The sequence below is a fragment of the Salvelinus alpinus genome, chromosome 23, assembly GCF_045679555.1.
Source record: "Salvelinus alpinus chromosome 23, SLU_Salpinus.1, whole genome shotgun sequence".
Lineage (NCBI taxonomy): Eukaryota > Metazoa > Chordata > Actinopteri > Salmoniformes > Salmonidae > Salvelinus > Salvelinus alpinus.
In genome coordinates, this window is record NC_092108.1 from 48,220,213 (window position 1) to 48,247,835 (window position 27,623).

General features: G+C 41.1%; 1 protein-coding gene across 4 annotated transcripts in view; it reads left to right on the forward strand.

The window, feature by feature from the left end:
* stard3nl (STARD3 N-terminal like) overlaps positions 1-26,537 on the forward strand; it is a 43,238-nt gene extending 16,701 nt beyond the window's left edge. Inside the window, exons 3-10 of one of the 4 annotated variants that reach the window (XR_011670217.1) lie at positions 8,186-8,263; positions 8,368-8,445; positions 8,728-8,781; positions 12,663-12,780; positions 14,362-14,460; positions 14,870-14,928; positions 18,220-18,275; positions 25,730-26,537. Coding sequence is in view for 2 of the 4 variants with exons in the window: in XM_071362604.1 (XP_071218705.1) it covers positions 8,186-8,263; positions 8,368-8,445; positions 8,728-8,781; positions 12,663-12,780; positions 14,362-14,460; positions 14,870-14,925 (483 nt within the window). In the remaining 2 variants the exon portion in view is untranslated. The remainder of the gene's footprint in view (positions 1-8,185; positions 8,264-8,367; positions 8,446-8,727; positions 8,782-12,662; positions 12,781-14,361; positions 14,461-14,869; positions 14,929-18,219; positions 18,276-25,729) is intronic. The other 3 variants (XR_011670216.1, XM_071362604.1, XM_071362603.1) reach the window with 3 other exon arrangements.
* Positions 26,538-27,623: the final 1,086 nt, after the last annotated feature.

The following is a 27,623-nucleotide window of genomic DNA, read 5'->3' on the forward strand; positions in this document are numbered from 1 at the left end:
CACTCCAACCAATGCTTGGCATTGCACATGGTGATCTTAGGCTTGTGTGCGGCTGTTTGGCCATGGAAACGCATTTCATGAAGTTCCCAACAAACAGTTATTGCGTTGACGTTGCTTCCAAAGGCAGTTTCAAACTCGAGTGAGTGTTGCAACTAAGGGCAGATTTTTACGCACTTCAGCTCTCGGCGGTCCCGGTCTGTGAGCTTGTGTGGCCTTCCACTTCGTGGCTGAGCCGTTGTTGCTCCTAGTGTTGAAAGTCACTGAGCTCTTCAGTAAGGCCTTTCTACTGCCAATGTTTGTCTATGGAGATTGTGTGGTTGACTTTATTCACTTGTCAGCAATGTGTGTGTGGCTGAAATAGTTTACAGTGCATGTCTGAGCAAAAATCAAGCCGTGATATCGAAGGAATTGTCCGTAGAGCTCTGAGACGGGATTGTGTCTGCACAGATCTGGGGAAGGGTAAAAACAAATGTCTGCAGCATTGAAGGGCCCCAAGATCAGTGGCCTCCATCATTCTTAACTGGAAGAACTTTGGAACCACCAAGAATCTCCCTAGAGCTGGTCGCCCGTCCAAACTGAGCAATTGGGGGAGAAGGGCCTTGCTCAGGGAGGTGATCAAGAACCTGATGGTAACTCTGACAGAGCTCTAGGGTTCCTTTTGTGGAGATGGGAGAACCTTCCAGAAGGACAACCAACTCTCTGCAGCACTCCACCAATCAGGCCTCAGACGGATGCCACTCCTAAGTAAAAAGCACATGACAGCCTGTTTGCCAAGAGGTGCCAAAAGGACTGTCAGACCATAGCCTGAATGCCAAGTTTCACATCTGGAGGAAACCTGGCACCATCCTTACGGTGAAGCATGGTGGTGACAGCATCATGCTGTGGGGATGTCTTTCAGTGGCAGGGACTGGGAGACTAGCTAGAATCAAGGGAAAGATGAATGGCGCAAAGTACAGAGATCCTTGCTGAAAACCTGCTCCAGAGTACTCAGGTCCTCAGACTGGGCTGACGGTTCACCTTCCAACAGGACAATGACCCTAAGCACACAGCCAAGGCTCCGGGACAAGTCTCTGAATGTCCTTGAGTGGCCCAGCCAGAGCCCAGACTTGAACCCGATCGAACATCTCTGGAGAGATCTGAAAATAGCTGTGCAGCAACGCTCCCCATCCATCCTGACAGAGCTTGAGAGGATATGCAGAGAATGGGAGAAACTCCCCAAATACCTGTGTGCCAAGCTTGTAGCGTCATACCCAAGAAGACTCGAGGCTGCCAAAGGTGCATCAACAAAGTAAAAGTTCTGAATACTTATGTATGTTGAATTTTTAAAAAATCAATTTCCCCAATATTTTTTTTTTTTTGTTGGTCATGATGGTGTTTAGACCTAGGAAGAAAATGACGACCCAAAAAATAACATGTAGGCTAATTAACCTGCTGTAGCAAAAATATTTAGGTGTTTTGTGCATGAGGAAAAGTACAATTTGAATCTTGTCTTAATCTCATTTGCAGCTTCATTTTGTCCACAAATCTATTGGTTAAAGTTAAGTATCCAAAAATCGCATTACCATAACTATATGCATGTTTGTGGAATTGTTTTGATTGGAATACAACAGACAAACAATGTGTGAGAATAGTCACAGTTCATGCCCCTCTCCCTGCCTCCCTGGCTCTCTATCCACAGTGAGTGCTACACACACATCACCTCACTATACACCGTATTAATGAACACCGTGATTACTTGATCTCTCTAATGTACACAACAGGTCTTTGTTACAGGTGAGAGGCATTTGCGCACAAAATTATATTCTCGCTCGCTTTCTCTCTCCTCCCCTTTTTCTCTCCCAGTTTTCAGTTCAGTTTGCTTTATTGGCATGACGTAACAATGTACTTATTGCCAAAGCTTACTTTGCAGGTTTACAATATTGATTATTATTAATTATGTTAACGGCACAAGAGTAACGGCAATAACCAAGGGTCAAAATAAGCATAGAGGACATGTGCAGGTTGGTTGGTCTGTCCCTCATCTTACGGCAGGCAGCAAGGTAGTGCGCTGCCAACCCACAGCTGTCTGCGTGCGTAGCCTATCCTCTACAGGGAGTCATGTTTTACTGTGTCTACCCTTCTCAATGACAAGGCTGTGCTCACTGAGCCTGTACTTAGACAAGGGTTTTCTAAGGTTTTGATCAGTAACCATGGTCAAATAGTTTGCCACAGTGTACTGTCAATTTAGGGCCAGATAGCACTGCGCTTGATTCCCAACAAGTAATGTAAACTCAGCAAAAAAAGAAACGTCTTCTCACTGGCAACTGCGTTTATTTGCCGCAAACTTAATGTGTAAATATTTGTGTGAACATAAGATTCAACAACTGAAACATAAACTGAACAAGTTCCACAGACACGTGACTAACAGAAATTTAATGATGTGTCCCTGAACAAAGGGGGGGGGGGTCAAAATCAAAACTAACAGTTAGTATCTAGTGTGGCCACCAGCTGCATTAAGTACTGCAGTGCATCTCCTCCTCATGGACTGCACCAGATTTGACAGTTCTTGCTGTGAGATGTTACCCCACTCTTCCACCAAGCCACCTGCAAGTTCCCGGACATTTCTGGGCGGAATGGCCCTAGCCCTCACCCTCCAACAGGTCCCAGACATGCTCAATGGGATTGAGATCCGGGCTCTTCGCTGGCCATGGCAAAACACTGACATTCCTGTCTTGCAGGAAATCATGCACAGAACGAGCAGTATGGCTAGTGGCATTGTCATGCTTGAGGGTCATGTCAGGATGAGCCTGCAGGAAGGTACCACATGAGGGAGGAGGATGTATTCCCTGTAGCGCACAGCGTTGAGAATGCACCTCCCCCCCAGACCACCCTCCACCTCCAAATTGATTCTGCTCCAGATTACAGGCCTCATTCCTTCGACGATAAACCCCCTTCACCCCTGGTGAGACACAACCGTGACTCGTCAGTGAAGAGCACTTTTTGCCAGTCCTGTCTGGTCCAGTGACGGTGGGTTTGTGCCCATAGGCGACGTTGTTGTGGGTGATGTCTTGTGAGGACCTGTCTTACAACATGCCTACAAGCCCTCAGTCCAGCCTCTCTCAGCCTATTGCGGACAGTCTGAGCACTGATGGAGGGATTGTGCGTTCCTGGTGTAACTCCTCTACCTGTCCCGCAGGTGTAATGTTCGGCTGTACCGATCCTGTGCAGGTTTTACATGTGGTCTGTTACACGAGGACGATCAGCTGTCCGTCCTGTCTCCCTGTAGCGCTGTCTTAAGCGTCTCACAGTACGGACATTGCAATTTATTGCTAATTCCTCTTTTTTAGGTTTTTCCAATTTTGCCAGAAGTTGTTTGTTTATGGACTCCTCAATCAGTGTCAGCTGCTTGCTGTTGCACTGTGCTTTTTTGGTTCTGAGTGTACGTTAATAGAGTTTTAATGTCTCACAGTAATGAAGGTGTAGTTCACCATTATTTGGGTCTCTGTGCTTTTGGTTTGATAGTGTTCTAATGTTTTATTTTTGTTCCCTTATTTTACAATCTGCATAAAAACAGTTGTCATTTGGTCTTTATTTTTTTATTTCTTTCATTTCAGCTCTGCTGATTTTTTGTTTTTTGCCTGAATATATTGCTGATGTTTTTTATTGCTAGATTGATGCCTTAGTGTTAGTGGATGTACTATCCCAGAAAGTTATCTAAGAGTGTTTGGATATTTTGGTTACTGGTTGCTTTCTGGTATTCTTCTGTGCTGTTTTGGGCTCATCTGTATGCATTTCTGATGTTGTACAGCTACCTGGCTGTGAATGTGTGGTTTCCATATCTGTTCTCTTGAGGAACAATGTAATTTGGCTGATCAGACAGGGGTGTTAGTGGCTTGACAGTGAATGAGCTGAGAGAAGGGGTCAATGTCTGTAATCATACTGTGCTGTGGCCAAGAGGTGAGCAGTAGGTGAATCTCCCCAAAGAGTCCCCCCTGTAACCTACCATTGACAAAGTACAGACCCAGGCTTCGACAGAGCTGCAACGGGTTGATTTTATTGCAAAAATCGCTGAAGTTAGAGACCTATTTCCCTCACCAACTTTAAACATCTGCTATCTGAGCAGCTAACCGATCGCTGCAGCTGTACATAGTCCATCTGTAAACAGCCCACCCAAAACAGTCCCCTTACTGTTTTTATTTACTTTTTCTGCTCTTTTGCACACCAGTATCTCTACTTGCACATGATCATCTGATGATTTATCACTCCAGTGTTAATCTGCTAAATTGTAATTATTCGCTCCTATGGCCTATTTATTGCCTACCTCCTCATGCCTTTTGCACACAATGTATATAGACAATTTTTTTTCCCCCTACTGTGTTATTGACTTGCTTATTGTTTACTCCATGTGTAACTCTGTGTTGTTGTCTGTGTCACACTGCTTTGCTTTATCTTGGCCAGGTCGCAGTTGTAAATGAGAACTTGTTCTCAACTAGCCTACCTCAACTAAAATCCCTTCCGTTTTTGTTGACACTTGTTTCTATGGGGGAGATGAAGACAGTTAGAAACAGTATGGCCTGTAATAAAGCTGTCCCCTCGTGTGCTCGTTAGATCAGGTAGTGTTGCTGTGCACACATTTGTGTCCCCACAGATGAGCACATTTCCTCTCTTCCTCAAGGGTGGGGAATATCTCCTCTGAGTAATATGGGGATTCTGATGGGGGGGATATATATATATATATCCACTGCTCAAAAAAATTAAGGGAACACTTAAACAACACAATGTAACTCCAAGTCAATCACACTTCTGTGAAATCAAACTGTCCACTTAGGAAGCAACACTGATTGACAATAAATTTCACATGCTGTTGTGCAAATGGAATAGACAACAGGTGGAAATTATAGGCAATTAGCAAGACACCCCCAATAAAGGAGTGGTTCCGCAGGTCGTGACCACAGACCACTTCTCAGTTCCTATGCTTCCTGGCTGATGTTTTGGTCACTTTTGAATGCTGGCGGTGCTTTCACTCTAGTGGTAGCATGAGACGGAGTCTACAACCCACACAAGTGGCTCAGGTAGTGCAGCTCATCCAGGATGGCACATCAATGCGAGCTGTGGCAAGAAGGTTTGCTGTGTCTGTCAGCGTAGTGTCCAGAGCATGGAGGCGCTACCAGGAGACGTGGAGGAGGCCGTAGGAGGGCAACAACCCAGAAGCAGGACCGCTACCTCCGCCTTTGTGCAAGGAGGAGCACTGCCAGAGGCCTGCAAAATGACCTCCAGCAGGCCACAAATGTGCATGTGTCTGCTCAAACGGTCAGAAACAGACTCCATGAGGGCCCGACGTCCACAGGTGGGGGTTGTGCTTACAGCCCAACACCGTGCAGGACGTTTGGCATTTGCCAGAGAACACCAAGATTGGCAAATTCACCACTGGCGCCCTGTGCTCTTCACAGATGAAAGCAGGTTCACACTGAGCACGTGACAGACGTGACAGAGTCTGGAGACGCCGTGGAGAACGTTCTGCTGCCTGCAACATCCTCCAGCATGACCGGTTTGGCGGTGGGTCAGTCATGGTGTGGGGTGGCATTTCTTTGAGGGGCCGCACAGCCCTCCATGTGCTCGCCAGAGGTAGCCTGACTGCCATTAGGTACCGAGATGAGATCCTCAGACCCCTTGTGAGACCATATGCTGGTGCGGTTGGCCCTGGGTTCCTCCTAATGCAAGTAATTTATTTTCATTTTTAACCAGATGTGATGATATCTACAAATTGAGGGGATCAATTCAATTTTGTAGTTCGGATTTGTACCAAATGTTCAAACCTCCAGAGCCGCTTTCTCACTTTCTGGTGTGTAGGTACCCAGGCGCAACACTGTCTAGTTTACCAACCATTGAACTGTGACTGTCTCCCCTCATTCTTTCTACTTATGGATTACCACTACACACACACTTTATGTTCTGGTGCAGTTTGGGCAATTTAAAGTATTGATTGGGAACTTATTTGTGGAGGAATGTAACTTTTTCTGGGTGATTTGTGATGTTTTATTTGTGCTTACCCTTTGTGTGTGTGTGTGGGGGGGGGGGGAGTGCTACAAACAAAAGACAATGAATACATTTAAAACTCATAAATGGAATGAAATAAACCAAAACGTGTTGCTCGCAAGTGTAGCTTAGGTTGTGCGGTCCGCAAACAATGTGTCCACTCGACAGTGAGAATGGTCATATTTGATGCATTAACATATAGCCCTAAATGGAATAGTACAAAAATTGCAAACCCTGCCTGTTTTTTATGTGTATATGAATAACTCACGTCGGAGCGTTTGGTAAAGTTTTAGCATAATCCTTTACTCAGGTATAACATGTTACAGGCCACGACATCCCAATCAGACACTCATAATGCACCTGTTTTATATATCCTAGATAGGTGCCCCACTAAGCGCCATCTCTGGGTTGGCATTATGCCCATTATCTTAACACCGCCCATCTGACACTCCAGGCAGGCTAGCGAACTCTCAAAGTATAGTATTTCGACATCTGACACACACACACATTTTTATTTCTTTACAGGTCTGAAAGATAATCCACACAATCTTCTGTGTCCCTGTCCGATTCCGAAAATCATGTCATGAACATTTCCAGCGAACTCTTATCAATTTGCTTTGTTTAACTTCAAGTAGATTTACAATTCAACTCTTGACTTGAGGTTCCCCTTGGGGGCAGAGTTGCTCCAAGGGAAGTGGTCCATCTCTCCTGGCAGTGGGTCACTCTTCCCACTGATTTCCCCCCCCCCCCCCCCCCCTTCCAGCCCAGAGGACTTCAAGAACATCATGCTGTCGTCCAAACCGTTGTGATTAAAATAAATGTTTTAATTGAAATCTTCACCAATGCCTCCTTGTCTTCTGTACTCTATAAAAATGTTCATATACTGCTTTATTCTAGTAGGAGTGTATACAAGTGTAGTAGTCTGAGTGTAGTTATTTGTAATGAAAAGTGTGATCTAACTGCCCCACAATATAAAGTACTAAGGTTGATATAGTAGTATATCAAAGTAATCAGACCAATTATTTTACAAAGTTTAACTTTGCCTATATTTAAGTAACTTTTTAAACTTAAACTACCACAAAAATACTTTACTACAGGTAAAGCACGTCTCAATTGTATTTAATTTAAAATGACCTAGTTAAGTTGATCTTCAATAACTTTATTTTCGCGGAAGAGGAGCCTCGATGTAGGCATAATTTGGTTGAGTAATTGTCTGCAATTAAATGTTAACTAAATCATAGTCTACATTTACAGTCCAATCAATTTTATTTCAGTTGTAATATGTCACATTCTTCCATTTGTTCCTGATAAGATGTTTCGTCATTGGGGCAGGAGTAGTGACCTTTTACCATGCCTTTTCTGCTGTCTTCTATTAAGCCGGCTTGACATCGGAACAGCGTCAGATCAGCTGGTCTACTAGGTTTTTTATTCATTGCAACTAAGGTTATTTTAGCTCGGCTCGCTGCATAATCTCCCGTTAGTAGTGTGTTAAGAAATACAGCAGTAACCTGCAGGTAAGGCGCAGGTTCCGCGATTTTGTTGCGAACAGGCCAGTGGTCATGTTTGAATCAGGTTAAGGTTGAGCTTATCAATTACAGGGTTATCATTAGGGCTCATAATGGGAAATGAAAATTAGCTTTTGTTATTGGAGAAGTCCAGATAGTTCCTCCCTGGTTCGGTCTGTTTGATTCCATTTCCTTTTGAGTATGTTGGTATAGTATGAGTACATTTATGGTTATACAACCACAACTTTGAGAAAGGGCTCCACAGGAGGAAGTCTTTTTTTTTTATCTTCCTTTTTTTAACTACAGGACAACCTGTTTGTACCAGTTTCTACACTGACCCTTTGACCTTTTTTAAAATAGTAACACACACACAGACTTCTCAGGCTTTTAAATCTATGAATGAACTGATATCATCTTCTTCATGTAATATTTACTTCTTCTGTCTACATTGCCAATGCCAACAGTTAGTCGTTACTAAAGTGCATGCCAATCACGGATAACATAGCAAGTCGCATATTTGAAAGGGGGGACATTTGAAAATGTTTGGTATTTTAAGAATTAATTTAATCTGTGACAAGATAACTCAATGTATTGACTACAGATTTGGGTATTTTGCACCTGTCTTATCTGTCAAATCCATTCCTTTTTTGTTTTTGTCTTCATAGGTGAACGGAGGAATCGAGAAGCGGCTCGATAAGGAGGTCTTACACTATGACTACCACGCCTCATTCTTCGACATATTTGTAAGTCCATTATGCTGCATCTTTGCTCAGTCAGAGTACAGTGCTCATTTGTTATCCAGATCAGGCAGACATGATGACGTAAATTGCGACTGAATATCCCCTAGCTCCTGGCTGTGTTGCGGTTTGCAGCCCTAATCTTGGCCTATGCTGTTTGTAAACTGCGTCACTGGTGGGCCATAGCGGTAGGTGAACCATCCTATGACTCAAACGCATTTTCACATTTGCTACACTAGAGGATGCTGTTTCCCCTGTGCAGGTCCTGTTGTACATGTTCATTGTGCCTGTTTTCAGTCAAGCAATCAATCGAATAGACAGTAATTGCATGTCAACACATTTCCTGTTTTTTTGCAATAGTCCACTTATGATGCAGTGACATTTTCTTCATGATTTCATTTTTACTGACGTAATATATTTAATGCCAACTACAAGTAGTAAGTGTTTTCTGATCTGTCTTTCCATCACAGATAACCACAGCAACCACAAGTGCTTTCTTGATCGCAAAAGTCATTTTATCAAAGGTATGTTTTTATTAAAGTATGTCTGACATACATTTTCATTCCTCTTGTTAAAATTATTTCATCATTTGAATACAATAGGAGGGATATGCAATACATCTCCTTTCTGACATATTTGAAGGATGGTATGATGTTTGGATTTTCATGTTTGGATTGTGAATCGAATAATGTAAGCATTACTGTTGGACTTGGTGTTGGCACATTGGTTCCTCCTTTAAAAGTTGCGAGCTTACACCGCGGGACTTAGAGGTACCCAGCGTCACGGCTTCATTGCTCCAGACCACCACAAGGGGGAGTTAGAGCACTCATTATGCATTTGGGTCCCAAGGTTTTTATATGACTAATCATATTGAGTGGTTCCAATGACGAATTTGATGCGAGCCACCCGTCCCTGGTGACTTTCTTCAGCAAAGATGGCTGACTAAACATTACGGGGAAGCAGATGTAAGTAGTTATAACGTCATAACAAGTTAAGCAAAACATTTACAATTGAGAGGAATGTGGTAGTTAATGTAGAGACAAACGATTGTGCATATTTTTTTGTCATAAAGTTAATTTACGAAAATCGCTATTTAGCAAGTTTTGTTTTAGTCATATCTAATACCAGGTGTATCAAACTCCATTATTTGAATGATGCTGTGTCTGCATGTATGTATTACAATTATACACTTCAACAATGTTTACCACTCCTGCTCCTGGGACATCAATGATTACACATTGTAACTATGCAATAGACTAGAAACATGATTTAAGTAAAGGCTGTTTTGTAATTCATATATACAGAATAAAAAACAGTACGTCCTGCCAGCACGCCCACAAGCGTGCTGAATGACGCGTGGAAGAGGGCGAGGAATGAGATGGGAGTAACAATCCAGGCTATTTGTCTGAGACCAGCATAATAATGTAATGAAACAAGCAGGGAGCAGGTTTCGAAACCTCAACATTCTAGCCCGAAGTCCAGCACGCTATCGCCTGTGCCCAAATGAATGAATTGGGGTTGGGGCCGATTGTGGCTAAAAACACTATCAAGGGGAAAAGGTACTATTCGTTTTTCACAGGCATAGCAGGATGGGCTATTAGCTGAACAATTCAACTTTTTTACTAAATAATTGTCTAATAGCCGAACTAGGTGTGAACCCCCCCCCCCCCCCCCCCCCCAACTTGCAACAAATCATTAGTATCTACCTACACACGGTTAATGTTCTGGGGGAAAAAGTGCGTGTGTTTCATTGGTCCCGAGTGGTGCAGCGGTCTAAGGCACTGCATCTTGGTGCAAGAGGCTTTTTTTCTACAGTCCCTGGTTCGAATTCAGGGTGTATCACATCCGATCGTGATTGGGAGTGCCATAGGGCGCACAATTGGCCCAGCGTCATCCGCGTTTGGCCGGGGTAGGCCGTCATTGTAAATAAGAACTGGTTCTTACCTGACTTGCCTAGTTAAATAAAGGTTCAATAAAAATAAAAAAACTGGCAGCAACCGCAGTGCAATCAATAGGACGTGAACAGTGGCTGGTGCTGAAAATATAGCAAACTTGTTATGCAAGTGTTGCACACCAACAGATGGAGAAACCTACACCAGTCGAGCAATTCATTTCAACAATAATTTTAATTTGACTTTCCAATTAAGCCCTCTTGTTTGCAGTCTATTTCTTCGTAGCCTAGACCTATATAAGATAACTTAGCCTACCTCAGCCAGTTATGAGGCTTAACAGCCTAATAGAAGTAGGATTTATTTTATTTTATTAGGCCTACCTACAATTGCAACTGGTCAAAAATGTAGCATCATAGCACTTAGCATTTTTTTTAAGTCTTCACGTTCAAACTACTGTCCCTCAACTTGCAATGTATTTGATGCTTAAGTACTGTAAAGTGTTACATTTTTAACTCAAAACACAATTTCTTCATCAACATCTTTATGCTTTCGTTAATCTTCTTGATTAACAAGCAAATTGCTCAAGGGCCACGGTTGATTTGTCTGTGAAGATGACGTTTATTGAATGTCTCGCCAGCCTTGATCCATGCCTGGGCTTGCACGACGCAAAGTTCTTTGTTTGTCAGACAAATTATTGGAATCATTGACTCACTCACGCGTTGAAAAGGGCGAGGAACGAGATGGAGTCACAATCCTTGCCAGGCACACCTGTGAGCTCTGGAACTCCACCTCCAACAGGCAGAGTCAACATGCGTGACGGCTTCGTCAGGTCTTCGGTTCACCCTGACATTTCCATTCGTCTTCTGACAACAGAACTTGACCAACTGCTCACCAGGCACAGCAAGGGCCGCCCAGACCGTTATGCTGTTCTGCCATTCCAAGGATGTGTAACCGAAGAGATGCCATGAGTGGGCACAGAATACATAGGCTTCCCGCTGTGGATGTCTATTTCAGCACCATTTCGCGCTGCTCTTAGACAAGCATGGAGAAATGAAAATGTTCAAATATTCCATGATATTCTTAAGATATGTGTTGACTGAATATAAGCAAGTGATGTCTGCTAAATAACAAGTTAGGTTTCTCCAGAAACCTAATGGAAAATGCCCCTTTAGATATTAATTTAGAATCCTCCAATCCTCTATATGTAATTATTGGCGGAGAGTCACGTCATATTTTTCGATATACTGTAGGCCTACTGTAGGTGACATGAGTCTCACTAGTGTTGAGTAATGTGGTGTAGGTCTTATTTATTTAAAGAGCATATTGACGTTAGAAGCAATAGGATTTGAAGCAAAAGCCTACAACTATTTTAGCAATGTTTCACGTTGCTCTGAGACAAGCATGGGGACTCTGAGACAGACTTCCTCCCCATCAGGGATTTGAACCCCGGTCTCTCGTCTGCACGACACAGGGATTCTTTAGCTAAATAGCCCAGTACTGTACGGCCGACTGTCGTGTTGTACAGCGCCATATTTTCCGTTCCAGCAGGTACCAGTCAAAAGTTTGGATACACCTACTCATTCCAGGATTTTTCTATATTTGTACTATTTTCTACATTGTGAAATAACTATGAAATAACACACATGGAATCAGTTAAGAACAAATTCTTATTTACAAGGACAGCCTACTCCTTCCTCCCCAACGGGCCGCATTCTGTAGTACAGACAGCCTGTTCTCCCTTATGTAAGAAATTAGGCACTTTCCCATGTTTACTACAGTATGTATTGTAGACTGCACAGTAGCCTAATAAACAAATGAACACATTTTTTAAATAAAATAATGATTAAAAAGTATTTCAAAATGCAGATGTTATTTACTTATGGATCCATAATGAATTACTATGGGAATAAATATCACTGATTTACAGAAATATTGGAGCAAAGTTGTCCAATATTCCAATAAGGCAAAAAATAAGGCAAAAAATGTCCAATAAGGCAAAAAAAGGCAAAAAATGTAGAAATCTGTAGCCTACTCCCGACCGTCACGTTGTACAGCGCCATGTTTTCCATTCCATCCTAACGGAGACCATGAGGGTTTCGTTTTTCTTTTTTCTCTGAATAGAAACACCATAAAATTTATCAAATGAATTAAGCCACATTTCTTAATTAATCCCATATACTATGTTATTACAAAAAAGGTTTTTAAATTCTCTGGTAATGCCAATACGGAATACTATCAAATGCTTCTCAAAGATGCCCTCTGGTGGTCAAACTAGCAATAAGTTGCAGTAACAGAAATGGCTCACAATTAAATGACGTGCCACAGAATGCTGCGGCAGCACGCAAGGTGTGCCGCAGTATGACGCAACTTTTAAAGGAGGAATCGCTGTACATGTTTAGTGTCTGTGCATGTCAGTGTTTTTGACAGTATGCAAGTAACAACATATGTTTGCTTATGTGTTTTTTGCTATTTGAACTAAGAGCGAGTTAGTTTTTTGTGTGTGCATGTTTCAGCTCCTTTCCCAGGGGGCCTTTGGGTACCTGCTGCCCATCATCTCTTTCATCCTGGTCTGGATAGAGACGTGGCTACTAGACTTTAAGGTCCTACCTCAGGAGGCTGACGATGAGAACAGTGAGTATAGGAAACTCTCCCATTGCACTCCTAGGGTGCATCCCAATAATATCTCCTTTCTCCTGAGGTGTACACCCGTTCACTACTTCCCACAAATCTAAAAGCATTGGATTGGTGGAGGTATGGGCTAGAGGGAGTCTTCACCACATGTTTCAACAAATAAGTAAATGAAGGGAAAGGGAAGTGAACAAGTACACACTTTGGGAGGAAGCGATAATCTTCTAAATTGACTTATTTTGATTTATACTCACAGTTTATAGAAACGGAAGAAATACACATTTTAAATCATAATGTAATATAAAAACACATGTAGAGACAAATGGGTTACATATCCTTTTGTCTTGATTGGAGTCATTTGTATTGTTAAAAGCTCAAATTATTGTAGTGGGTCTCTTTTGACTAACAAACTTGCCATTGTGCTTGCTGCCACAGTGTTTTCCTTCACCGCATTCAGCAAAACATGACCGCATCTGTATATACAGTGCGTCTGGAAAATATTCAGACCCCTTCACTTTTTCCACATTTTGTTACGTTACAGCCTTATCTTAAAATGTATTAAATACATTTTTCCCTCATCAATCTACACAAAATACCCCATAATGACAAAGCGGAAAACAGGTAATTCAGACCCTTTGCTATGAGACTCGAAATTGAGCTCAGGTACATCCTGTTTCCATTGATCATCCTTGAGATGTTTATACAACTTGATTGGCGTCCACCTGTGGTAAATCCAATTGATTGGACATGATTTGGAAAGGCACAAACCGTGTCTATATAAGGTTCCACGGTTGACAGTTCATGTCAGAGCAAAAACCAAGCCATGAGGTCGAAGGATTTCGCGTTACACCTGAATTCAAAATGGATTAAGTTGTTTTTTCTCACCCATCTACACACAGTACCCCATAATAACAAAACATGTTTTAAGAAATGTTCATTACTTGCAGAAATATCAAATTTACATAGGTATTCACACCCCTGAGTCAATACATTTTAGAATTACCTTTGGCAGCGATTGCAGCTGTGAGTATTTCTGGGTAAATTTCTTGACAGCCTTTTAAAATTCTTGCCATAGCTTTTCAAGACGATTTTAAGTTAACTGTAACTAGGCCAATCGGGAACATTCAATGTTGTCTTGGTAAGCAACTCCAGTGTATATTTGGCCTTGTTGTTTTAGGTTAATATTATTTAGGTTATTGTCCTGCTGAAAGGTGAATTTGTCTGTTGGAAAGCAGACTGAATGAGATTTTCCTCTAGGATTCTGCCTGTGCATAGCTCTATTCCGTTTGTTTACTGCTGAACTTATTTAGGCTTGCCATAACAAAGGGATTGAATACTTATTGGCTCAAGACATTTCAGCTTAAAATTTTTAGTTGATTTGTACACATTTCAAAAAACATAATTCCACTTTGACATTATGGGTGTATTGTGTTTAAGCCAGTGACACAATCTCAACAAATTTTTATACAGGGTATAACAAAACAAAATGGGGAGAAAGTCAAGGGTTGTGAATAATTTCTGAAGGCAAGTGGTACTATGTTACAGCGACACTTACGTGTCATCATTGTGTTTTCATCCCATCAGGATTTCTTTCTATAATGGACGCCCCTGAAAGGGCCCCCTTCATGCAACCAGGACCACTTTCAGATGGGCAGTTCTACTCCCCACCCGAGTCTGTGGCAGGTGAGAATGTGTGAATCTAAGGTTTGAATTGAAATTTTACAGGCCTGTTTGTGGATTGTTTTCCATAGCGAATGTTGTGGCTGTTTAAACTGGGTTTAATCTCTGTGTGGGATTCACAGTGTATAAGTGTCTTTTAAACAACATAAATGAGAAATTTTGTTTTGGCACCAACGACTGGTATGACAAATATTGGAGAAGCTCTCTGGCGACCAAGACAGTATGAAGTGTCATCAGAATAATATTTGATCTCATATCCGTATACTCTGATATGTGTCACCGCATGGTGATATTGTCATTTTCAAATCCATTTATTGCACAACTTATTTACGCTATTTCCTATGTCTGTGTGTGTTTTGGCATTTTCTTAGATCTATTTGATTTTTTGTTGTTGTGCTTGCTCCGTTTGTAGACTCTGATGAGGAGCTGCTGGATGATAAACACGACACGGAGAAGGCTCTTATTTAGCAGGTAGCTATACTGTCTTTACCACTCAAACTAATGAGGCGGGTAACTGAATAAAATCAATAGTCTTTTGGTGTTTAGAATGGTGCATACAATAGTTAGGATTTATTTATAGCATCATAAATAAGCGTTTATAACATTCCAGCGTTATGGACGTTACATTTGCACGCAAAATCACAACTTTCATCTCTCACAGAATGGATAAACAAAATAGAAATTGGCCTTTTGATGTGTGTCTATAGTACCATTTAGGGCAGTGGTATTCAAACTTTTTCAGCGGGGACCCCACCCCAGATCTAATGACACAACCTTAAAATCTGTACATTTTGATTTTTACGTCAACAAATAACTTTAAATTCATTGCATTTTCATCTCTTATCAAAATTAAAGAAACAAATACATTTTTTCTCTAAAATAGTATTTAGTTAATTATTTTTCTCAATTTTTGTATATGGTCCCTTAGAATCTGTACTCTAAATGTTTTGTTCCTAAATTATTATTGGATTTTTTTGGGGGGTGACCCCACTGCAGTTCCCCCGTACCCCGACTTTGAATACCACTGCCTTAAGGCGTCTGCATGCTTCCCAGCCGAAACAGTTCGGAAGAGTTTGTGCATACACTGCTGTTCAAAAGTTTGGGGTCACTTAGAAATGTCCTTGTTTTTGAAAGAAAAGCATTGTCCATTAAAATAACATCAAATTGATCCGAAAAATACAGTGTAGACATTGTTAATGTTGTAAATGACTATTGTAACCGGAAACGGCAGATAAGAAATAAAAAATTGAATATCTATATAGGCGTACAGAGTCCCATTATCAGCAACCATCACTCCTGTGGCACATTGTTAGCTGATCCAAGTTTATCATTTTAAAAGGCTAATTGATCATTAGAAAACCTTTTTGCAATTATGTTAACACAGCTGAAAACTGTTGTGCTGTTTAACCTGTTTGGGCGCATGAACCGCTAGCGGGATACCTACGACAACATCCGGTGAAATTGCAGAGCGCGAAATTCAAAATACAAAAATCGTAATATTAAACATTCATGAAAATACAACTGTCATACATCATTTAAAAGCTTAACTTCTTGTTAATCCAACCGCGTTGTCAGATTTCAAAAAGGCTTTACTGCGAAAGCATACCATGCGATTATCTGAGGACAGCGCCCCACATCAAAATACTTTTTCAACCAGCACAGGCGTCACAAATAGCGATTAACTTCTTATGGGCAGGTGGGACGGTAGCGTCCCATCCGGTGAAATAGCGGAGCGCGAAATTCATACTACAGAATTATCATTATTTAACTGTCATAAAATGAATCGCAAACGTTACTAATAAACTTTTCCAAACAAGTCAAACAACGTTTATAATCAAACATTAGGTACCCTAAAATGTAAATAAACGAACAAATTTAAGACGGAGAATTGTTATCTTTACCGGAGAAAAATACCAAAAAACGTGCTCTCTTCCACGAGCTTGGAAACACTACAGACAAAATGGGAGCCACCTAGAAAAACAACAATTTCTGGCTCATTTTTCCAAAAAACAGCCTGAAACTCTTTCTAAAGACTGTTGACATCTAGTAGAAGCCTTAGGAACTGCAATCTGGGAGGACTTCGCCTTATAATAAAAGTGACAGCCATTGAAAATAGTGGTAGGCTGAAATCTGTTTGTTTTTTTGGATGGTTTGTCCTCGGGGTTTCGCCTGCCATATCAGTTATGTTATACTCAGACATTATTTTAAAAGTTTTAGAAACTGTAGTGTGTTTTCTATCCGAATCGACCAATTATATGCATATCCTAGCTTCTGGGCCTGAGTAACAGGCAGTTTACTTTGGGCACGCTTTTCATCCGGACGTGAAAATACTGCCCCCTACCCAAGAGAGGTTAAATAATCACTTACCTTTGAAGATCTTCCTCTTGTTTGCAATCCCAAGGGTCCCAGCTACACAATGAATCGTTGTTTTGTTCGATAAAGTCCTTCTTTATATCCCAAAAAATCAGTTTAGTTGGCGCCAATGATCTCAGTAATCCACTCGTTCAACATGCATACAAACAAATCCAAAAAGTTACCGGTAAAGTTCGTGCAAACAAGTCAAACGATGTTTCTAATTAATCCTCAGGTACTGTAATATCTAATAAACGATAATATTTAAGACGGAGAATAGTATGTTCAATAGGGAAGATGAATAACGAAGAACGCACACCTCATTCACGCGCCAGCAAGACTACTTTTATAATGAGAGACACCTTGGAAAAACTACACCTACTCACTAATTAAAAAAGAAAAAACAAGCCTGAAACCCTTTCTAAAGACTGTTGACATCTAGTGGAAGCCATAGGAACTGCAATCTGGGTCCTATCTATTTGTTTTTCCCATAGACTAGCATTGAAATGGCCTGTGACCTCAACAACAACAAAACATTCCGGATGGATTTTCCTCTGGTTTTCGCCTGCCATATCAGTTATGTTGTACTCACAGACATTATTTTAACAGTTTTAGAAACTTAAGGGTTTTCTATCAAATGCTACCAAGTATAGGCATATCCTAGCTTCTGTGCCTGAGTAACAGGCAGTTTACTTTGGGCACGTCAGTCATCTGAAATTCCGAACAATAACCAGTATGCTAATAAAGTTAAAGAAGCAATACAACTGACCTTTGTGGGTTCGATTACAGGCTCAAAATGGCCAGAAACAAATAACTTTCTTCTGAAACTTGTCAGGCTATTTTCATTCTGAGAAATGAAGGCTATTCCATGCGAGAAATTGCCAAGAAACTGAAGATCTCGTACAACGCTGTGTACTACTCCCTTCACAGAACAGCGCAAACTGTCTCTAACCAGAATAGAAAGAGTGGGATGCCCCGGTGCACAACTGAGCAAGAGGACAAGTACATTAGAGTGTCTAGTTTGAGAGACAGACGCCTCACAATTCATCAACTGGCAGCTTCATTGAATAGTACACGCTAAACACCCGTCTCAATGTCAACAGTGAAGAGGCGACTCTGGGATGCTGGCCTTCTAGGCCGAGTTGCAAAGAAAAGCCATATCTCCGACTGGCCAAAAAAAAGAAAAGATTAAGATGGGCAAGAGGAACTCAAAAAGATTACTGTATTTCTGATCAATTTGGTGTTATTTTAATGGACAAAAACTGTGCTTTTCTTTCAAAAACAAGGACATTTCTAAGTGACTCAACTTTTGAACAGTAGTGTATATTATGATGACGTTTATGTGCATTTTGTACTTCAGTAAGATTTTTTTTTCGGTTGTTTGGGGGGGGCACATTTTTTTCTCTCAAGGCCAGCCGAAGTTTGGGAGCCGACATATACGCCCCATGGTCTGAGATTTGTTAACGGTAGGGATTCTTCAATAAAGTTTGTCATTCATGAGAGATGACTCGTTTTCATGCACCTTTATTCATTGAGAAATACTGCACCAACCATCTTAGTTAGATGTAGAATTGCACGACTAAGATCTCAACGTCAAACTTAATGACAGATTTCTTGAGTTTTCTTAGATTAAATCTGACTATTTTTAGGAAGTGTATACAGGCTACGGCATCTCAAAATGGACAAATAGTATTATTTGCCGCTTTTTTCTCATTTTTCAAGAGAAGGTATTTTTTAAGGGAGTTTGAGCACACTTGTCCGGTTTGCCTAGTAGACTTCGGCTGGCCAAACTGAAGCATGCTGACGCCTTTAGGGTATATATTTATTTAGTATAAGTGTATATCGAAAAAAGTGAACTTCAAAAATATTGGTATGTTGGAGAAATAAAGCAAATAAGAAGCATTATGGATGTTACATTCAATAGACCAGCTTTTTGGGGAGACTGAACATATTAGCAAAAGTCTGTGCGTTTCTAAGTCTTAGGTCAAAACACGAATAGCCATTCTCAAGGAATTCAAAAACGATAATATGGAAAATATGGCCATTTCCATGGTTACTTTAGAGAGCAAAAACAACCGTTTTGGATGTTAGTCTGAAATCATGAAATCTATCATGTCATTTGGAATGTTTAAAAAAAGACAGCATAAGGCATTGTACCTGCATAATTACAGTTAGCCTTAATAGTATACACAGCCAGGCACCACACCCTAATAGGTTAACCATTTACCAGTTGATTGTACACCCAAAGATAAGTGTTTTTTTTGTATAAAAAGTCATCTGAAATATTGTAATGCAGATAAGGCATGTGCCTATACTGCCAATCCACTTTCTGGACACTGGATGAAGTCTGTATATTTTGGGGGGCTTTCATTTGAAAAAGACACTCCAGGACTATTCACAGTTTGTTGATTAGCACTCTTATCTTTCTATCTAAAAAAAAAGTGTACTGCCATGTATGAGAAATCAATTTCACCATATGTTTTCCAAGATAATCGTAGCTAGAACACATCATTTTCAAGATATCAACAATTGCGTCACTGAAAGTATGAAGAATATATTTCAGAACAAGCACATAAAATGTGGTGAATGCACAAGCTTCTGAAGCAAAGATATGATAGTTCAATATCCATCACATCCACAACCGTTATGGATCTCATAATGCTAAAAACGGATATTAACATTCAAGAGAAACCAATTACAGACCATATAAAACCTTGATGAAAGAAAGTTGGCTTTACAGACAGTTTCAAGATCAGATGTAAGGTGCATGTTTTACAAAAACTTTTCCTAAAAAACGTTATGTACGGTTGAAGTCGAAAGTGTTTACATACACTTATGTTGGAGTCATTAAAACAAGTTTTTCAACCACTCCAAAATGTCTTGTTAACAAACTATAGTTTTGGCAAGTCGGTTAGGATATCTAATTTGTTCAACAATTGTTTACAGACAGATTATTTCACTTATAACTCACTGTATCACAATTCCAGTGGGTCAGAAGTTTACATACACGAAGTTGACTGTGCCTTTAAACAGTTTGGAAAATTCCAGAAAATGATGTCATGGCTTTAGAAGCTTCTGATACGCTAATTGACATCATTTGAGTCAATTGGAGGTGTACCTGTGGATGTATTTCAAGGCCGACCTTTAAACTCAGTGCCTCTTTGCTTGACATCATGGGAAAATCAAAAGAAGCCAAGACCTCAGAAAATAAATTTTAGACCTTCACAAGTCTGGTTCATCCTTGGGAGCAATTTCCAAACGCCTGAAGGTACCACGTTCATCTGTACAAACAATTGTACGCAAGTATAAACACCATGGGACCAGGCAGCCGTCATACCGCTCGGGAAGGAGACGCGTTCGGTCTCCTAGAGATGAACGTACTTTGGTGCGAAAAGTGCAAATCAACAGCAAAGGACCTTGTAAAAATGCTGTTTGGAACAGGTAAAAAAGTATCTATATCCACAGTAAAACGAGTCCTATATCGACATAACCTGAAAGAACGCTCAGCAAGGAAGAAGCCACTGCTCCAAAACCGCCATAAAAAAGCCAGACTACGGTTTGCAACTGCACATGGGGACAAAGATCGTACTTTTTGGAGAAATGTCCTCTGGTCTGATGAAACAAAAATAGAACTGTCCATAATGACCATCGTTATGTTTAGAGGAAAAAGGGGGTTGCTTGCAAGCCGAAGAACACCATCCCAACCGTGAAGCACGGGGGTGGCAGCATCATGTTGAGGGTGCTTTGCTGCAGGAGGAACTGGTGCACTTCACAAAATAGATGGCATCATGAGGTAGGAAAATGATGTGCATATATTGAAGCAACATCTCAAGACATCAGACAGGAAGTTAAAGCTTGGTCGCAAATGGGTCTTCCAAATGGACAATGACCCCAAGCATACTTCCAAAGTTGTGGCAAAATAGCTTAAGGACAACAAAGTCAAGGTATTGAAGTGGCCATCACAAAGCCCTGACCTCAATCCTATAGAAAATTTGTGGGCAGAGCTGAAAAAGCGTGTGCGAGCAAGGAGGCCTACAAACCTGACTCAGTTACACCAGCCCTGTCAAGCGGAATTGGCCAAAATTCAACCAACTTATTGTGGGAAGCTTGTGGAAGGCTACCCGAAACGTTTGACCCAAGTTAAACAATTTAAAGGCAATGCTACCAGATACTAATTGAGTGTATGTAAACTTCTGACCCACTGGGAATGTGATGAAAGAAATAAAAGCTGAAATAAATCATTCTCTCTACTATTATTCTGACATTTCACATTCTTAAAATAAAGTGGTGATCCTAATTGACCTAAAACAGGTAATATTTACTTGGATTAAATGTCAGGAATTGTGAAAACGGAGTTTAGATGGCTAAGGTGTATGTAAACGTCCGACTTCAACTATATGTTACATTGCCTGTAAAATCCCCTTCAAAATCCGTAAATTTCAGATAGAGATGTTTCTTTAAATGGTTATTTGTTTTGCTATACGACCCCCCCCACCCCCCCCTCGTCTGAAGTCTGTTTGTAGCGTTCAAACCGAACCTGGTCTTTCCATGATATAGACTGACCAGGTGAATCCAGGGTGAAAGCTATGATCCCTTATTGATGTCATCTATTAAATACACTTCAATCAGTGTAGATGAAGGGGAGGAGATGGGTTAAATAAGGAATTTCATGCCTTGAGACAGTTGAGACATGGATTGTGTATGGTCCAATCAGAGGGAGAATGGGCAAGGCAAAAGATTTAAGTGCCTTTATTAACGGGGGTATAATAGTAGGTGCCAGGCACACTGGTTTGAGTGTCAACTGCAACGCTTCTGGGTTTGTCACGCTCAATAGTTTCCCGTGTGTATCAAGAATGGTCCACCGCTCAAAGGACATCCAGCCAACTTGACACAACTGTGGGAATCATTGGAGTCAACATGGGCCAGCATCCCTGTGGAACGCTTTCGACACCTTGTAGTCCGTGCCCCGACAAATTGAGGCTGTTCTGAGGGCAAATGGGGGTGCTACTCAGTATTAGGAAGTTGTTCCTAATGTTTTTTACACTCTGTGTAAATTGTATTCGCAAAGAAATGGGGAAATTATGTTATTTTATACCACCACAGTTGCTCAGAGACAGATTTTGTTCAAGTTAATAAAACTAAATTATTGCCACCCCGGTTTTCAATACTCCGGCACCTTCACCTCTGGGAGGATATTGGCACTGAGACTTTTTACAAAAGGTTTTATGAGGTTGATAAACAAATTAGGAAGGATCTTAGACCATTCCTCCATACATAATCTTTCTAGATAATTGATATCCTTCGTCTGCGCTTATGGACTGCCCTCTTCAATCAAACCAACAGGTTTTCAATGGGGTTCAAGTCCAGAGACTGATTGCGAAATGTTGAATTTTGTAGTCAATTGACCATTTCTTTGTGGATTTTGATGTGTGCTTGGTATTTTTTTGGGGTGGAAGATCCACTGCGGTCAAGTTTCAGCCTATCTGGCAGAGACATTTTAGTTTTTGACTAAAATGTCCTGGTACTGGGTAAAGTTCATTTTGCCCTTGACCTTAACAAGGTCCCCAGGACCAGTGGAAGCAAAGAAGCCCCATAACATCAAAGATTCACCACTATATTTTATAGTATGTATGAGGTACTTTTCTGCATGTGCATTCTTCTTTTCAAGAATGCCAGTGCCGTTTAGCAAATTCCAGGTGTTTACGTTTGTTGGATGACGTGAAAATGGAGCTCTTTGGCTATGCACACCAGTGGTGGGTCTGGTGTTGAAAGAAGGATACGTATGCAGAAAAGTACCTCATACTTACTGTAAAATATTGTGGTGGACCTTTGATGTTATGAAGCTATTTTGCTTCCACTGGTCCTGGGGCCCTTAAAGTTAACGGCGTAATTAACTTTACCCAGTACTAAGATATTTTTGTCAAAAACCTGGTTGCCTCTGCCAGGAGGCTGTTTCATAAAAATATTATTATTTAATATAGCAATATAATATACAATATAGTTCAGTATTTGTATTTATTTTAAGAATGCCAAGAATTTTGGATCTGACTATATATGTTTCTAATTCCTAATATTGAGTTACACCCCCCACCTTAACCCTCAACCGCCTCAATTCGTCGGGGCATGGACTCTACAAGATGTCAAACGTTCCACTGGGATGCTGGCCCATGTTAACTCCAAAGCTTCCAGCAGTTGTCAAGTTGGCTGGATGTCCTTTGGGTAGTGGACCAATCTTGTGGGAAACTTTTGAGCGTGAAAAACCCAGCAGTGTTGCAGTTCTTGACACACTCAAACTGGTGGGCCTAGCACCTACTACCATAGCCCCCGTTCAAAGGCACTTAAATCTTTTGTCTTGCCCATTCACCCTCTGAATGGCACACATACACAGTCCATGTCTCAATTGTCTCCAAGGCTTAAAAATCATTCTTAAACCTGTATCTTCATCTACACTAATGAAAGTGGATTTAACAAGTGACATCAATAAGGTATCATAGCTTTCACCTGGTCAGTCTGTCATAGGAAGAGCAGGTGTTCTGTTTTGTACACTCAGTGCATATATAGTACCAGTCGAAAGTTTGGACACACTTACTCGTTCAAGGGTTTTTCTTTATTGTAGAATAATAGTGAAGCCATCAAAATGAATAAGTAACACATGGAATCATGTAGTAACCAAAAAAGTGTTAAACAAAATATATTTTAGATTCTTCAAAGTAGCTGCACTTTGCCTTGATGGCAGCTTTTTGCACACTCTTGGCATTCTCTACCAGCTTCATGAGGTAGTCAACCTGGAATGCATTTAAATGAAAAAAACTTGTTAATTTGTGGAATATCTTTCAGTCTTAATGCATTTGAGCCAGTCAGTTGTGTTGTGACAAGGTAGGGGTGGTATACAGAAGATAGCTCTATTTGGTAAAAGACCAAGTCCATATTACGGCAAGAACAGCTCAAATAAACAAAGAGAAATGACAGTCCATTACTTTAAGACATGGAGCTCAGTCAATCTGGAAAATTTCAATAACTTTGCAAGTCTCTTCAAGTGCAATTGCAAAAACCATCAAGCGCTATGATGAAACTGGCTCTCATGAGGACTGCCACAGGAAAGGAAGACCCAGAGTTACCTCATTCGAGTTACCAGCCTTAGAAATTGCAGCCCAAATAAATGCTTCACAGAGTTCAAGGAACAGACACAACATCAACTGTTCAGAAGAGACTGTGTGAATCAGGCCTTCCATGGTCTAATTTCTGCAAAGAAACCACTACTGAAGGACACCAATAAGAAGAGACTTGCTTGGGCCAAGAAACACGAGAAATGGACATGTGGAAATCTGTATTTTGGTCTGAGTGTGAATTTGCGAATTTTGGTTTCAACCGCCGTGTCTATGTGAGACGCAGAATAGGTGAACGGATGATCTCCGCATGTGTGGTTCCCACCGTGACGCATGGAGGTGTGATGGTGTGGGGGTGCTTTGCTGGTGACACTGATTTATTTAGAATTCAAGGCACACTTAACCAGCATGGCTACCACAGCATTCTGCAGCGATACGCCATCCCAACTGCTTTGAGCTTAGTGGAACTATCAATTGTTTTTCAACAGGACAATGACCCAACACACACCTCCAGGCTGTGTAAGGGCTATTTGACCAAGGTGAGTGATGGAGTGCTGCATCAGATGACCTGGCCTTCACAATCACCCGACCTCAACCGAATTGAGATGGTTTGGGATGAGTAGGACCACAGGGTGAAGGAAAAGTAGCCAACAAGTGCTCAGCACATGTGGGAACTCATTCAAGATTGTTGAAAAAGCATTCCAGGCGAAGCTGGTTGAGAGAATGCCAAGAGTTTGCAAAGCTACTTTTCTGGGGGGTTACTACATGTTTTGATGTCTTCACTGTTATTGTGCAATGTAAAAAATAGTAAAAATAAAGAAAAACCTTTGAGCATGCGTGTCAACTTTTGACTGGTACTGTATGAATATACACTCAGCACCCCGTTCACGTAAATTGTTCGCTCCTACATGCACTGAGTCACATGGCTGTGGCTTGCAATATAAAGCAGGCAGACTGGCATCGAGGGGTTCAGTTACATGTTAGAATAGACAAAATAAGTACATAAGCGACTGACTGGTGGTATCGTCGTCGGTACAAAGTGCACTGGTTCCAGTATCTCAGAAACATCCGGCCTCCAGGGCCTTTCATGTACCACGGTGTCTAGGGTTTCCCGAGAATGGTGCGTCAAACAAAAACCATCCAGTCAGCAGCAGCACCATGGGCAAAAACAGCATGTTGAAATGAGGTCAAAACGGAGGCCACAAACGGCAAATAACGGCGCAGAACGGCATCTCGGAACGCACAGCTCGCCGGTCCTTGTCGCGGATGGGCTATTGCAGCAGACGACCACACCAGGTTCCGCTCCTATCAGCTAAAACCAAAACTCTGCCATAGTGGGCACGCGATCACCAACATTGGACAATTAAGTGGAAAAACATTGCCTGGTTCGACAAATCCCTGTTCCTGTTTTATGCTGAGTCAGGATTTGGCATAAGCAGCATAACCCCATTAAGCCTGGTGTCAACGGTACATGCTGCTGGCAGTGGTATAATGGTGTTGGGAATGTCGTCCTGGCACATGTTGATACCAATTGAGCAATGTGTCCATGCCCTGAAGAATTCAGGCTGTTCTGGAGGAAAAGGGTTGTCTGACCTGGTACTAGATGGGTGTACTTAATAAACTGACTGCTGAGTGTATGTGTAAATATAAAAGCTGAATGACTCTTGTCAAAATGTCATTTTGTGAATGTTGACATGAAACTACTTCCATAATACGTTATTTTTAGGACATTATTTCTGGTTTGATTAATTATGTAGGTTATAATATAATTGGTGTTTGCTTGCTTATAATATGCTTTTTTTGTTGTTTTTGAGAAGTACCAGTGGTCATCCTGGAAGGTGGAAGCCATTTGAAGATTCACAACTTTGAGTGACTGCATCTGAAGTGCTCACAGCAGCTGCCCCATCGAACCACGGGGAAGACTTACGACCACTGCATGTTCTGTATTCCTCCACTGAGAGATCGACATTCCTCAGCCTATCACCCTCTACACACCTGCTTCATATCCCGTCGCCTCTTCACTCAAGCTTCCAAACAGTTGTTTTTAAAGAACTGAGTGCCAACTGTTTTTTTGTTGTTGTCGCCAGATATAAGTTCCTAATGTGCTTATTCTTCTATCTCTTGCTGATAGGGTTAGAAGCTTCAAAAGTTCTGAATTGAAGACTGAGAAGTCAGCATGGGCAGTGTGTGCCAATTTCAAGTGTGGCTACAGGGCTGTTGAGCCCTAAGGATGGCACTTTAATATAAATAGATTACTCAGAAAAAAATGTATTGATATTAAACAAACTCCTTTGGACAACTGTCAAGGGGGAAAATATAATAGACTACATAACCAACACAGCTGTGCCTGCATATGTAACAACTTCAGTTGGTGATCTATATATGTCTGAATGCATGACTTTGGGAACTCAATGATGCAATGTTTTTTTGATTTCTTCTTATGATTATGACCTCTCTTCATCATAGGAAAGGAAGAAATTGTATACAGCACCTTTTTTTATCACTGGAAAGTGTTATACCGTTTGTTTTCTATGCTGACCATTTGGAAGTAGAAGGGCATTAGCCCGGAAGCTTCTTAGTAAACTTTCCACTTGGCTTTGCAAATTGTATCAATATACAAATTTTAAAAAATGGCAGAATACATTTCCCATGAATTCATATTAGAGTTCAACACTGGTATCTTTCACACCACCTGGAAGTTTCAAACTTTTCATCCAAAAATATCTGCGCTCATTCACATCTGCATGTTTATGTTTTCAAAGTGAACCGTCCGAAAGCTTTTTATGCAGAAGCAGACTAATGGAGTTTGTGCTCTTATCATGGCGAATGCAGCTCCACACATGGGAATACACAAACAAACAGCTAACACAGAGGGAACCGTTTAATGTAGTTAACCAACAGAAGTTGTGTCAGCATGAATTAATATAACGCCCACCACAATTTCCATTCACCATGACAAGACTATGAAAATGGCAATAAAACATGCTTCCTCAGATTATTGCAGATCCCAGTTGTGTGTACATATCACCATGGAAATAACATGGGTAGGATGTAGATTTTACACTGAAATGTATCTTTGATAACCTTTTATTAGGTTCACTTCTGAAAATGAATGTGTGTTGGCATGTAACGCTCTTAACTTGCATTCAGAATTAGTGTATGCTGATGCATGGACCTGTAATCAAGAATTTCAATGCGATCAGCGTTAGATCTGCGTAATAGTGGGCTTAACATTTTAAAGTAATTTCCGATTGAGCCGAAATACAGTTTACATCACTTACCGTGATTGCAGTTTCCGTGAACATGGGAACATTGGCTTTTTATAAAAGGTGCATACTGTAGCCGACAAACCGCAATCGGATTGAATACCCACTAAAGAGAGTATAGTCTTCACATTTATTTTTTATTTAACTAGGCAAGTCAGTTAAGAACAAATTCTTATTTGTAATGACAGCCTACCCCGGCCAAACCCTAACCCGGACGACGCAGGGCCAATTGTGCGCCGCCCTATGGAACTCCCAATCACGACCGGTTATGATACAGCTTGGAATCGAACCAGGGTCTGTAGTGGCGCCTCTAGCACTGAGACCGCTGCGCCACTCAATACAGTAAAATAATAAGGTTCACCGTTCAAGACACTAAGTTCATTTTCAAAGTGGCAAGCCTGTGTGCATTTAGGAATTAATGGTTGGTTACCACGTTTGATCA